This window comes from Heliconius melpomene, chromosome 13 (assembly GCF_056956725.1).
Source record: "Heliconius melpomene rosina isolate 202511_hmr_F chromosome 13, ASM5695672v1, whole genome shotgun sequence".
Taxonomy (NCBI): Eukaryota; Metazoa; Arthropoda; class Insecta; order Lepidoptera; family Nymphalidae; genus Heliconius; species Heliconius melpomene.
Window position 1 is genome coordinate 305,918 of NC_140401.1, and position 15,441 is coordinate 321,358.

Here is a 15,441-nt window from a genome sequence, read left to right on the forward strand (position 1 = left end):
GCAGCCTGAACTATTCACAGAGGAGGACTGCGGCAGCTCCTGTCAATTAAACTTGTACTGGAGATGCGGTTTCGCTTCCGATGTCTGTGCCAAATTTACTGCGGAACTGGACGACTTATAGCTCTTAAAAGCCTATGTTAGTATCTTTGTGGTAAATTACATATTTAATTTGTAGTTTCACGCAACTTTCTTATATACTACAGCTACCAAAGTAAATAAGAACTAGGAAGAATTTAATGTTTTATATTTATTTAAGATCTTTTACTGCTATTTTTTATCGACATATTTTCTTTATAGTGCTATTTTCTATTTTACAGCATTGTACAATTTTAAATATTCACTCTAAAACTAAGGTTTAGTCCTAATCTTGAGTGCGAAACCGAGTTTTATTTCTTACATAATCTTAATTATTTTTTTACTTTACTTATATTATTATTAAAGGGTTATTTATGCTTACATATGTATTTTCATAATTACAAAAGTGACGAAACTAATTATTAAAACAATTGAGAAATTGCGATTTCATTAGTGGCACCCACCGACGCTATTTTTTGTATCACACCAAAGAAATAAAAATATTTTCCGGATTGGATATCGAACCCATAACCACAATTATATAGATTTGAATATACTGACAACACTGTCCCACCGCGCCGCCATGACGTGAGTTACAACAATACGAAATATCAAATATGTGCGAGTTTATAATACCCGCGTGTGAAATTGCGTTAGCTTTCCGCATAATATTGTTTATGGCACTGGCTGACAGTTTTATGCGTTGTTTTTGTTTTCCAGGATACATTATGTTAGATGACTATTTTTATCTATACGTCAACCTGGGTTTGATTATGAATATCTTATTGGCGTACCTGATTTAATAGGTACGCCAATAAGTACACTAGCTACAATAGATCAATAAAAAAATATTGTTTTTAAAAAAAGTTTGAGCACAATATAAATGATATAAAAAAATATGTAAATAAAAAAAATCAACAGCATCATTTTGTAATTGGTCGAAAAAAAAAGAAAGTTATAAATAATCATTATTTTGCACAGATTAATCCTGTTCTTACACAAAACGACGATAATTATTAAGAATACTATTTTTTTGGAAAACGTACAAAAAAATTAACGTAGCGGAAGTTGAACCAATATGCAAAAGTAGGGTAAAAAATATCTTTTTTTTTCTATGAAATTTTATCTATAGTAAAAACATTCATATTATCAAGTAAACTAAGAAAACCAAACAAAAAGGAACAGTCAACATCTGAAAGACAGAAGAATTCTAAAATTGGTTAACAACGCAGCCACGATACGACAAAACAAACAATTGGGGGACCTCTCAAGAAATTCATTACAAAATTTCTTTATTGGGAAAAGTAAATTGAGTTGAGCATTAATTCCAACTTGTTATCGAGGTTACAATTTCCGAAGTGTCAAATATTAGTTTACCTAATGGGAGGAAATTTAATTTGAATCAAGAATTAGGTGAAGATAAAATGGGGATCGTCTCCTCTCGGTTCGCGTTAGGCTTTTATAATATAAATATTTGAGATACTCAGCTCCACACAAACATACTGACATAAAAGTTGGTAACGCGCCAAGCTCTGGTGGAACTGGCAATATTTAAAAGGTTATGGATTTTGATTAAGATTTATCCAATTATGCTGAATTTATTTCTGATTTATTTTTACGAATTATAACTTTTATAAATATTTAAAACAAATATAAATTCTATATCAAAATCAAATTTATCCAAGTTCGCCAACACAAGCTAGGAGAGAACAATAGTCATCCAATTTGAACTTCCAATACACTCGATACAAATATGGTGATAATAATTAAACAATATGCAAACGTTTCGAATTCATACATTCAAAGGGTTGATATCGTCATTTTACATTGATATCTGATTCGTCTTATCTATGCATGGGGAAGATTCTCATCGGCCAGGCTGATCTATACCACTCATCAGTGATAGTGATTGTTAAACAAAGCATTCTGCAATTAGTTTTGTGGACATTATTATTTTATCTGCACCTGCATGTTGTGTATTATATACTGTCCTATTTCCAATTTTAGTTCAGATTCATATTCATATTTTAATTAATAAAGTACAACATGCATCCCAAACTTATATATATGTGTATATGTACATTTGTGTTTGTGAGTGTGTGCTGACGTGTGTGTTTATTGTGCAATTATTTTAGCTAGTGTAACTTACTAAAGCATATTCGTTATTCGGGAAAAAATTCAGATAGAGCCAAAGAGTTCTACCATACTAAATTATTGGCTAGCCATCGTTGAAGAAAAGTAATATATCAAATACGACAAGAAAAATATGAAGTAGCTCAATATTGAAAGAAAGCGGACACTGTCGCGTCGCGTCGTTTGAAATAATTAAAAATAGATCTTCGATAGGGCAAGCTTTTATCAAGTGGCCATTTTCACTCACTGACAGACGTTATCGGTTCTCCTGAATCAATGGGCTTTAATTGATTTCCTTCGCAGGCTCCTTTGTCTTTTTCTAATCGAAATTCAGTTCCAGTACGGCGCTAACGAATTTTCTCAAAAGAATATCCGATAAAAGTGAAAGAATAAATAGCCTTTAAATGGCCGCGAAACTGGAAGCTTTATAATTATTTATGGAGGCTTACACCGAGCTCTGATAAAAACATTTCCACCACTATTTCAAATGTTTACTTAGACTTTTAACGGGAATTTTATTTGTTCTAGCATTTCGTTTGGTCGGACTTGTTTCGATATACAGCGAACAGTGTTTCCTTTTTTTCATATGTTCGGTTTTGGCAATATTTTTAAATATACGCTCGTATACGTTGTACGCGTTGCTTTTCTTTGTGTCTATATTGTTTCTATGGTGTATGTTTGGGTTGTATGTCATTTTTAAAATTATATATATAGTTGTTCTATATATGTATATAGTTTATTGTAGAGTACTTCTATTTGTGTGTTTTTCATTTTCCTCAAAAATTCAAGACAACTGATTAAAAGGCGAAACCCAATGTGCTATTTATTTTAGCAGAACAGGAAATTTTCAATTTTCAATTCACACTGCAGGGTAGAGAAGAAAACGAGTGTCGATACACTCCAATCAAATGAATGAGATTGAGAAATACAACTAAACGCAGCCGTGACATTTAATTCAATATATTATTGTCAACTCATAATTGTATTTAATACCTACGGGAGAGGAGTCATATTCAAATTCAAATTCAAGACCTCTGGTCTTAGTCACCAGCCATAACATAAAGGGCTAGTGATAAAATTTTACGTGTATATTACTAAAAAATATTGTTCTAGTATAATATAACTTTTATTAAATTATATAAGTGTAGACAGAAAGAGGTACTTTATATATAACACTCTCGTTTTACATATTTTTAAGTCTCGTAATCGGACGTTAAAGGAGGATTGGCGGAGCATATCTAGTGACAAGACACTCACATAGGAAATTGTACATTGTACTAAATTTATGTAATGTTTTTGGTATAATCGAATCTAAGAAAGAACATTCAAAAGAATTTTATAAATAAAACAACAAAATAATTTTATACTAATTTATTTTCATATTTATTTACATCATCAAAATCGCACAATGATCTGTACAATAAAGGTTTTGTAAAGGTAAATTTATTCTAACCGTATCTCTTATTCATAATAAAAGATATATTTTATACATTCATTCGTAGATATATAATCTATTTAGGCTAACAATTTCCATAATAAACATTTTTTGTTAGAATGTAAGTAATGTTATGTGCAATAATTGTTTAGATATATATTTACATAGAAGCGTGAAGGGCAAGCTGGGTTATCATTTACTACAAGTGCTGTCTCTAGCTTCCTAATTGTATGTACAGAGTGGCAAGTTGACTGTGGGTTAGGGTGGAATGATTTATTACTTTGTTCTTTCTTGATGCTGTATCCCGCAAATAGCAGGGTAGGCAGGGGAACCTGGGAAACTAGTGTTGAGTTACTCCGTTACTCCGTTCCCAATAAAACACTTCCGTTCTCCACTTTCAGCTGAATTTTGCAGGCATTACGTTACCAGAGCGAGAAAATTAAGACATTAAATATTTAATTTAAATTAAATAATAAATATAAATAAAATATTAATTTTAAATCCTTCTGTTTTCAGATTTTGTTCTCCTCAGCGGTTAGTTTTATAATCAATTTTTTGATATGTTGTAGTTATGATATCCGTTATAATATCAAATAGGCCTTCATTTTTAAATGGAATTGTACATTAAACTTTATCTTACCACATTCAGACCTGCCACTCATATTTAACTTCAAATTTACGGTGAAAGAATTAACAAGTCCACCTCACTGTGTGTTCGAACACTCGTCCAAACGACGATAACAATTTAACTAAATCAAACAATTTCACTAAACATTATGAATATTTTAAATTCAAAATGATTTTAATTCGATTGGGTGAAGTGATCAAAACGAATAATCCTCAAGTAAATTAATAAATTGACAGTGAAAAGTTTTGGCACTTCAGAACGACAATATTATGCGAAGCGTGGCGACACAATAGTACAATATAAGTTCATCTACTCTACCCTCTGAAACATCATACAGTAGGTACATCGGCTGTAAAATGTAAATTCGGGGCCCGAATCGTTAATAATATGGAGCTTAAAACTATGAAATTAATTTTAATACAAACATAATGGCAAATATATATTTATAGCTTTTGACTAGAGGTCATTTATAAGTAACTCAGTTTCCTCGATTTTTATCGATACTGTGCGGCATTGGGTTCCGTTGCACATCAGAGATAGTCGTCGTAACATTAGTGATATATTCACTAGATTTTTCATGTTTAAGATTAAAAAACTTATGCAACAATAAATAAACATAACATACATTGAAAACTTGTAAAGAGTAATCATACAAAATAATGAATCCAAAACATTAACAATAAGGAAGAAAACGTGGAAGTTCAAGTTGAGACTTACAAGCTATCGTATTTTACTTTGACCAGGGCTTTAAAATATAAAATTCTCACTCTCATTTTTAACGATGGATATGGTGTTGTTACATATTTTTATGATATGTTATTATTTAAATAACCTGTAAATTTTGAACATTTAACTGCAAATCATTATTACAATTTGTTAGACGTTCAGAAACAAATGAACAGGTCCGATAAGAAATCTATGTGAACTAACACTACTATAGCCAGGAATGATTGACGCCAGCATTGGAGAGATCTTGTGCCTGAAACAAAAGAAAACATTTTGAAATACTTATCTCACTATTAATTTATTTTATTTCAATGCAGCTTCTGATTTTTTAAAAAAATGTGTTATATGTACTTCGAGTTTCAGTTCTCCCTTTTGTATAACAACACATTTTTTTAAAATCAAATCTATATATATAAAAGGACTTGTCCTCACTGACTGAGGTAAGACGCACGCACAGCCGTAACCGCTGTGCGTAGAAACGTGAAATTTGGTCAGATGTTTACTTTCGTAATCTGGACATCCACTAAGAAGGGATTTTAAAAAATTTTAACCCTAAAGGGGTGAAATAAGGGTTCAAAGTTTGTATGGAATTTTTTTTAAATCGCCACCGATTTTTATAAAATTTGAAATTTAGACTCTTAAAAATATTTCATTGAACACATGTTTCATGGTTATTAGAATTCACCCCTAAGTTAGCTAGCAAGCGAAGCTGCGCGCGTCCGCTAGTCTTTATATAAAGAGCAAATAGTAATCAGACCTTCGTTATTTTATAAAATATGAAAGTTTCTGTGCGCTTTCGCCAAACACCGGTAAGTACTATTAGGAAATATGGATCTTCGGTGGTGGATATTTTGGCAGTTATCAGGTAAATAAGATGCAATTTATAAAATAACGAAGGTCTGAATTGGTTTGGCTCTGGGGTCATTATATGGGTGTATATTCGATTACAATACAATATACGGCTCATAATGCTAATATAAAATATACGATTGTCAACGTTAAATATATTATTTCAATAATTGAGGCATAACTTAAAATAACTGAACAATTCCTAAAAAGGTGTAAAAATGAAAACAAAATAAAAGTCAAAACGGGAAAGCCAACGGGAAACAAAAAGTAAGAAAGGTAAATGAGTCTGAGCAACGAAACATGAAATAAAATACAAAAGTAACGCTTTGTGCATTTAAGCGTGCGGAAAACCAAGAAAGGACCGCATCTTCGAATTTAGATATTTACTAAAAGAGAAATGTTATGTTTTAACTAGATAAAGTTATATTTTTAAGAATACTTTCTGAGTTGGTTGAGATAATATTATTTATTCTGGAAAATATATTCAACTTTGTTAGTTTATTTAATTTAAAGGTAGTATAAATGATTCCACTAATCGTTTTATTTCGTTATAACAAAAAAGTAGTTCCATACAATCTACATAATACTACTACGGGTATAGTTAATTTCAACAATGGAGCTCCCTTATATTTTATTCAAAGACGTTTCTCTATTTGATATCATATTATTTGGCTGTTCAAACATTTTTTCCTCAAGCTTGGGAACTGAAAGAATTGATTGTACGCGGTCTCGACTGAATATTTATGAGGGTTAAGTGTGTATGCGAACTCGTTGAATGTTTAATCTGTATTTGGCGGTAGGAGTGCGACCCAGGCTCACCGCATGCCTAGATCAAATGGAACTTCTCTCACCTGAACCTGTTTTGTTTCATGTTTCACAGACGCCAATCGTATATTTCCAAAAGGAAGATATTGCATCTTAAACTCCTTATTAGAAGTTGGGATGTTTCTTTTCTATATTATATTTGCTTGTATATATACATAAATAATCATAAAAAAAACAACTGTTTTTTTACAAAAATATTATGTTCATTTAAAAATAAAAAGCATAAATGCTAGCTGGGGCATTAAATATATTTGGAACAAATATTATCAATAATGATAATAACACATAATGAAAATAAACAATGGTTAATTGTATACATTTTTTAATGAATGCAAATCCTTATAAGGCATTTCGTACAATCATATTATTCCGGTCGACCTATCTAGTAGCGTTGAGGTGTTGGACTTTTCAACGCGTTCATTTTTTACGCGGCAAGGGGAAGATGCTGTTAATAATGCAGTATATTGTTACAAAGAATACAAAGCGGTAAAGCCCTTACGGATCGAGGTTTGGCTTCGGCTATGGGATTGAGAATGTAGAGGTTGTTCCCTCTACCTTTGGTAATTGGCAACGCGGCTGTATTACCCGTACGTTTGTTTAAAGTTGCATGTTATACTTCTTTTTAACCTTTTATTATTTGTTTTCTTTTGTATTTGTATTGTATTTGCATTGGTCTCCTGTTTTATTGAAATTTGTAAAGATGGATAGTTTTTGACTGTAATAGTTTTGGTATTATTACAGTTTTCGACTTGCAGGTTTGGTTAAGCACAATGTGTAGTGCTTTGTATTTATTCAGCCTAGGAAATTGGGAATTTGGAATTCTAATGATGCAACTGCACTGCATGATATGAACATGTCACTTACATGGGACTGAAAGTAGGTGACATGAAGGTATTTTATTTCTTGTGCAGATATTTCACTCTTTCAAGCAAATAGTAATAGACATAAAAAATACTTTTTTTATTGCAAGTGCTCCAACATTATTTTATTTAAGTGTCTACATTTCAACCATATAAGTGCGTTGTCTGACTCTGTGAAGTCATATATGTACAATGTGCATACCTACAGATAAGTAATATTCTCTGTATATTTGATATTCTACATTACTAATAAAATACTTTTACTTTCAAACGAGTTTAAAAATAGCATTTCTTACTGATTGTTAATAAAAAAACCAATTATAATTATATGTATAATTAAGTTCTATGTGCTTTACGAATACAATACACAATTTTCTACAGGTCTAACACAACAGTGTGCGTACTGTCAGATTTAATAAGTTATCCAAATATATACAAATATAATGTATATACATACATAAATTGTAAAAAAAAAAGTAAAAGTGATGAATTAGTAGCGTACCTGAGGCGTGGTGCGGGTGCGGCGCCCGGTACACGTGCGCGCGGTCGGGCGCGCGGTCCAGCTGCGCGCGCACCACGCTCGGCCGCTCGGTTGCGCGCGTTACGTTTGCGCGTAGCGTCGCTGCGAACGACCGGGCAGTTGGTGTAATAGGAAAAAATATCAATCTTTTTTAGACCAAAATATGATTAACAGGCATCTAAGATTGTTATAATAAATTAATAGTAAATTATAATTTGATATTTTGAGGAAAACGTTATAAGCTCTCTCAGTTGTACGTTCGCGGTTACGTTCCGCACGAACGAGCGTCGCTGTGAACACAAGGTTGCGTAATAGGATGTTAGCAAAATCGATTATAAAATCGATATTATGTTTTTGAAATCGATCTTTCCTGAATAAAATAAATTAGCATATATACAATTATTATCAGAAAATATTGCTGTAATCATTTTTTATTAATAGCTCCTGTTTCGGTTTTACCGTATATTGTATGAAATTCGCCGCGTAATAAAAGACTACGGGGTACTTTCTGTTGGCATAAAATTACGAAAATTAACAAACAGTGGGAACTTCCACTCATATAAATATTACATTAGAAGTTTATCGGCATACCACAGAAAAAGTATATTTATAGTTCATTCGTATTTAAGGTACAAAAATGAAACCAGCTGTGGCGCAGGAGCACGAGTGCGCGACTGGAAACGCGACAGGTTGATCAGGTTCCCTTGTTGGTTACATTTTTCCTTGTACTCCGTTAGAGATCTTATCTTGGACTCTTATCTTGGACACTCAGAATGAGTAATGTGACACACACACAAGTTCATGTTACCACGAGGGCGGCGCGCGGTGTCGCTCGGTAAACCGACGTGATTATAAAATACAATTTTGTAAAAATATTTTGTAAAAATATTTTGGTTATTACGCGGTTTTATTCAATTTCTATCGTGTTATTGTTAGCATTTAGAGGAATAATTACCAAGTAATAGTGCAAATTAAGCCTAACGTAGTAGTTACCGTATTACAATTTAGCGATACGGTATTGTTTTCCGTTCCGTAGCTACATCACATTTAGTTTATATTTAGTCTGTATGTAGATACTAAATTCCAAAAAAATTTCAAATAATCAGCTTTACGCTGTATCCCGCACACAGCAGGGTAGGCACAGGAACCTAGTGTTAAAACACTCCATGCTCCACATTCCGCCGAAGTTTGGAGGCATCGAGTGCCGCTGCGATTAGCGTCGTTTTCATTTCAATGAGAATGAAATGGCATTGTTTATTAAGGTCGGTTGGTGTAGTGCGATATCATCTGACCTTATATATTCATATTAATTTCCGTGCTGTAGTAACAACATTGGGTTAAATTCCAAAAAAGCTGTCTGCAATATGCTAAGTTCGTCGAAAAAGGGAAAACGGAGTCTCTTACAATTAAGTTAATACAAATAGTTTTATATGTTTATGTAAGGCCACAAGACGCTGCAATTAGAGGCAGCTCTTCTCAAGTGTGTGTGCGTTGCAGTGTAAGCGCGGCCTGGTTTAGCATCTATCGGCGAATCAGAGAAGTTCATCTTTGAACGTTGTGGAACATTGTATAGAGAATATTGATATTCCAATAAAGATTTATTTGCACCAAAGTAAATGATAGGACTATTTAAAATGAAATCAGCTTGACGCTTTATCCCGCACACAGTAGGGTAGGCAGTACTTAACGCCGCGCTGTAAATTGTTTCTAGAGCGAGGAATTGAAAACATTAATTATATCATTCTCCGAGTGGGAATCGAAACCCACAACCGACGGGCTTAATATATTTATCACTTGTTAAATATAAATATGACATAGTAATATTACTGTAACCCAGCGTTATGTTCTCGCCAAGTCATACATAAATAATTAGGACTAAGAGGTACAGTCGCCTAAGTGGATACCCAGTAAAGTTCTACTAAAATATAATTTAATTTTGAATTTCTAAACACCAACCACATTATATATTTATAATATGTAGATCACAATAGTGGTATCAATATGTGAAAATGTTTGAATTTAAAATATTATCAGTTCCTATATTTTAATTAGTTAAATTAACGAGGTCGTTTTTTTTCTGCAATATATATTTTTAAATGTCATGTCAGAGTGAATTTTAATAATAGAAGTCACTTAAAAAGCAATGAGTTCGTCTAATAAAAAAAAAGAGCTATATATGGCGCCCCGTCAAGAACCATGTGCGAGGATAAAAAAATTATAATTAATTATTCATCTGTCAGAGACACAATTATAGATACGAGTATGTAGTATACGTATGCATGAGTGTAGTACAAAAATATAAGTGTATCCCATATATAAGAGGAGAAGAAACGACGTTCCTCAGTTCCTCGCCTTCCGTTCAGTTTGCGAGACAATACGTGTCGAGTGGCGCAATTCAACGCCGCGAATTGCTAAATATAGCAAGGAAATTAAAATAATTTATTTCGTACAAGTGGAAATCGAACCTATGACCATCACGTTTACAATCTGACGCTGTGTCGCTGGGCCCCGACAACCTCAATATTTTTTAAAATGTTATTGTTTCTAAATATTATATTATGTTTTTTTCATAATATCAAGAAGATGGGCAGAGAGAATTAACTGCTAAATCACTCCACCGTTCATTTTTAGTAATTTCTGTTAAGGTACAGGTACAGTCAGGCACTATCATTATATATTTTTCATATAAAAATAATTAAAATAAAAAAGAAAAAATGTATTTACAAGAAATAATATATTGGACTTGTAGATGAAATATTTACAATATTGTAATTACGAATATTCTTGTTATTTTATGTTTTTTTTTTATATTTCTTTTATTAAAGACGCCAATCTTTACCCATCGAAGTTAAATTTTATTAATATTTATAAGATAAAATAAAACGATTATTACTTTTGCACCTTTCTGCTATCTTTTCTGTAATAAAACCTTTCAAATGGTTGTCTGTAAGAAATCGCCTATAGTGATAAGGCCGCCATTGCACTTTTTATTGTTATTTTGTAAATATTGTTGCTTTATTGTTTTTAGTGCAATAAAGTATTGTTATTATTATAATAATCTAAAGCTACATACGCCATTATGTAGCTATAGATTATATTATAAAGATTAGAATTCAATAAATAAAAATAAAATACCTTCACGCTCTCTCTGCCTACCCTGCTATACGCGTGATAAGCTGTGAAGGTCTAGAACACGTCCTCTATAACTGTTAAAATTTAAATAAATAACATATAAAATGTATAAAATTAAATAAATATATTGTATACTCACTTTCTTTGTGGGCATTACTTTTCATTTCAGTCGCTTTCGGTGATGTCGAAGGCATTGGAATTTCTGTGCAAAAACAGAATTATTTAAAAAAATAATTTTACACTTTTAAGTAGGTAATATGGAAAAAAATATCGTTTAGTATTTTAATTTATCTCGACTTATACAAATTTCATCGTGTACACTGCTAAGTACTTATTAGTTCAATAGAATAACACATGAAAATATTTGGATTAAGTCCATGAGGTAACTGCCATGTAGCGACTGTCACTGTGTCGATAGTGATTCCAGTTTATGGCTTAGATGCAGAACGAAGTGTTACTGGAACCAGCGCGTATTGTGAGGTGTCCTCAATATGGAGCTTTAACCACTGAAAGCCTGAACTCTTGTACGGCAGCCCAAAGAGAATTGTTTATTTTAATAAAAATATTTTTCTTCATTTTAAACAAAAAATATCTTATCTCTTAAATAGTAAAGTATATATTTTGATAATTTTAACAGTTTTTAATAAATTTAAATAAATAATGGACAAATATGTACGGAAGTCTCTTTTCGTTCTCTCTCCCATCTATTACAGTATGATAACTTACCGTACAATCTAATAGAGCCTTCAGTCTCGCCGAGGGAGTTCTTCGAGATACATCTATAGTTGCCAAAGTCGCCCGTCTGGAGACTCCGGACCGTTAACTTCATGTGTGCTCTGTTAACGAAAACATTTGAGATTGTTTATAATGAAGCCTAACTTATGTATAGAATATCTAGGATTAAAACAAGAACATTTAATTAATTTCCTTGAATTGCAAACATGTTTTTTCTATATAAAGATCAAGATTTGGAATAGTTCTGATAAACCGCAGCATTTTCTGATTAATAGATGTTTAGACACATTTTAAGGGTCGCTTAAGGGTGAACAGAGGGAGCTTAATAATAAATACTTATTTAAAAAACGTATATAAATTTGAATGTAGCAGGATTTGAACCCGCATCGTCCGAAACTGTCCAATGACTTTCCGTTCTCCAAGCACCGCCAGAATTTCGAAACAATCCATTTGAGTCCCAGAGTTAGACGTTGCTCTTTATCTACTTAAAAAAGCAAAAATGTATGAATTATTTAAATAATATATTTTTATGTATAATCATAAAATTTACCATTTACTTTAGACATGAAAGCTAGTTCAACCTAGAACAAATTTCTAATCAAACTACAATTCAACTAAAGTGACATAGATGAGCCATACACGAACATACATATATTTATGCCTAATAATTTGATACATTAAACATATTACTCTGTTCAAAGCTCCATTATATAATAGCCAATGCATAATACAGGCGCAGGCTTAAACAGACGAAGCGTAGAGTGCTCAGGATCTATTATTAATTACCTGTAACACAACTTCCTCATATAAGTACGACTCCTTGTTAAGCTAATTTACATGACATGTGTGACGTCATATAACATAATATGTGATTTTATTTATCTGTCTCTTTGTATATTAAATATTTCTTAGGTATTCTTATATCTATTAATTCTTATATCTATTAATTGTTATATAAAAGCATAAAATGAGCCCGTCATTGAAGCCACAATGGCGCAGCGGAACAGCGTTTGCTTGTAAATGACGTTTGGTTGTGGGTTCAATTCTGATTTGGGGAAATTAATTATTTTCATTTCATCAACAAGCAATTTTCATGAAATTGGTTTCCCTGTCCTACTATCCTTATTACTGGTTACAGCGTGAAGAAATCATATAAATAATATTAAGGTCTGTACATAGACATAATTTTACATCAAAGCTAATTTTCATAATAAAACTCCAAGTGATCCAGGTTTGGTTTAAGGAAAAGATTATCTTTCCTAACAGCAATATACGTTACGCTCTTGCACAAGTAGGTTGAGACTATAAAATATATTTTACTCTAAAATCCTCTTGGAGATGAAAATTTAATATAACAGATATCGCGACGTCTGCTGGAAGGTTACCAGTTAATATGGGGAATATATATTTTGCTGGATTTAGTACCATCGTGGTTCCATTTGAATGTATCTAACAATGTCCATTTTAGAAGTCTGTAGGCTTGAACCATGTTATTGTGTCTTACACTCAACTCACATATTAATACTTCCAGTAATAGGTGAATGTTCTGCCAAATTAAAATCTTTAAATGTAACTTTACGCTGCATCTTTCATATTACAGGAACCTGGTGTTAAAACACTCTGTTCTCATTAAGATATTTTCGCAATGCCTCAAGAATTTGGCGGTAAGTGGGGAACGGAAGTGTCTTACTGAAGAACGGAGTTTCTTAACACTAGTTTCCAGATTTCCTCTATCTACCTTACTATATGTTGAAGCTGTATAGTTTTTTCATTACTACCCACATATTAATGTAATGAAAAAAAAATACCTGTACGAATTCTCCTCAGTATTTATAGCGTATTTCTTAGTCGGCAGTACCATCACGTTGTCATACACCCAGTACGAGATAGCTCGGGGATGAGCTTCAGTGTGACAGTCGACGGTCACGTCAGTGCCTGCTGGTGCTCCAACCAGCTGGTTTGGTACCCAAATCATGGGTGAAACTGGAAAGAAAATGTTGATTGTAATTCTAATATTGATTATCGTGTATTCTTATGGGGACTTGAACCTGCGCCTGTTGGAAAACATCCAAGCCCCACCAAACCCACAATCGTCATTTATACAGTCAGATACACTATATATCTGTAGACAATACACATACACCACAATAACATGAAAGAAAATATAAATAACTATAAACAGACATAAATAGATAGATCTAACAGGCTAGTGTATTAATAATGACTTCTCGATCAGAATAAACGTTGGCATTTAAGTCAACGGAGTCATCGGGTAGGAAGTGTGTCATCTCACCCGAGTGAAGATGCAAGGCACTGACGTTAAACTATCTATCTATCTACAAAGATATTTAGCCATTGTGTATATATAAAAACAGTTTTTTCCCGTATAGCAGAGTAGGCAGACGGAAGCTAATGCTACGACACTCCGTTCCCCACGCACTGCCCAGTTATCAAGACATGCGGTGCAATTGAACGCTGCGCTTTAGTAACAGAGAGAATCAAACATACAACCATCGCGTTTACAGTCGGACGACGATCTCAATAGTTATAAAATAATCACGCTATATATTCGTTATTGTTAGTCTTGTTAAAGCGATGGTTATAAGTTCGGTTCTTTGGAAGATACATATTGAAAATGTTTCGGTTTATTTTCCATATTGCAGTGTAAGATTGCGCTGACCAGAATTTGGCGGTAGGTTACTAGGTTCCCTCTGCCTGCTACAAAAAAAATAGGTACTCTAAATTGTAACTATTAAAAATAAATAGTGCTTTTAGAGGAAATAAATATTCCCTTTTACTACAAAGCTCGTCTCGTCTCAATCATGTTATTAGCTACTACGATGTAGTATCTCCATGTAGTATAATACACTGTTGGAAACATTTTACTTGTTTCAGCAGTTATTATTTTCGTCTTTTGTTTTATATTTGCGGTGTAAAAAATATAAATTGTAACTATGTTTTTGCTCCATACGTAGTCATTTAGAATAGAAGTATCCGAAGATTTTAAAATTATTTACTTACTGAGTACCTGCCGTCGACTTCAACGTTGCGTGGACTTTAACACGTAAAATGGAAAATCTTGTACGTACCATTCCTGTAGGAATTTCTAAAAATCTTTGCTTAGAGCACACCCACGAGTATACTCGATACTAAATATCATTGTTCTAAGTCCAGTAGTCACACGTCATATTGCTACACACCTCCCCTACTTTTTAATGGTAGTCCCATAGAAACGGATTCAATTGTTCTGGAGATTAGCCAAGACAAACAGACAAAAAATTCAAAATTGTTTGTCTGTGTTTTTGTATTGTGTAAATACCTATATGCACTTGGTACTTCCAAGTGTTATTTTGAAATAACAGGACATTTCATTTTTTTTTTAAGTTAAAATATAATGTTTGATTTTAAATCTATTTCGTCATATATTTTTGTTCACTTTTGTTACTATATATCCCCTATATCGCCAAGTTATATCAAACTCTAAATTTGAGCTCGAACAGCCCGAACATAAATCACGTCAATC

The 15,441-nt window shown here is 32.6% G+C and overlaps 1 protein-coding gene across 4 annotated transcripts in view; it reads right to left on the reverse strand.

The window, feature by feature from the left end:
* Positions 1–3,564: 3,564 nt before the first annotated feature.
* Positions 3,565–15,441, reverse strand: part of LOC146532370 (lachesin-like) — a 69,603-nt gene continuing 57,726 nt past the window's right edge. For 3 of the 4 annotated variants that reach the window (XM_085196413.1, XM_085196410.1, XM_085196409.1), the window contains exons 7-11: positions 13,727–13,901; positions 11,910–12,019; positions 11,323–11,385; positions 8,034–8,153; positions 3,565–5,250 (exon numbers count right to left, since the gene is read on the reverse strand). In XM_085196413.1, coding sequence (XP_085052539.1) covers positions 5,156–5,250; positions 8,034–8,153; positions 11,323–11,385; positions 11,910–12,019; positions 13,727–13,901 — 563 coding nt within the window. In that variant the 3' untranslated portion in view covers positions 3,565–5,155. The remainder of the gene's footprint in view (positions 5,251–8,033; positions 8,154–11,322; positions 11,386–11,909; positions 12,020–13,726; positions 13,902–15,441) is intronic. The other variant, XM_085196414.1, reaches the window with a different exon arrangement.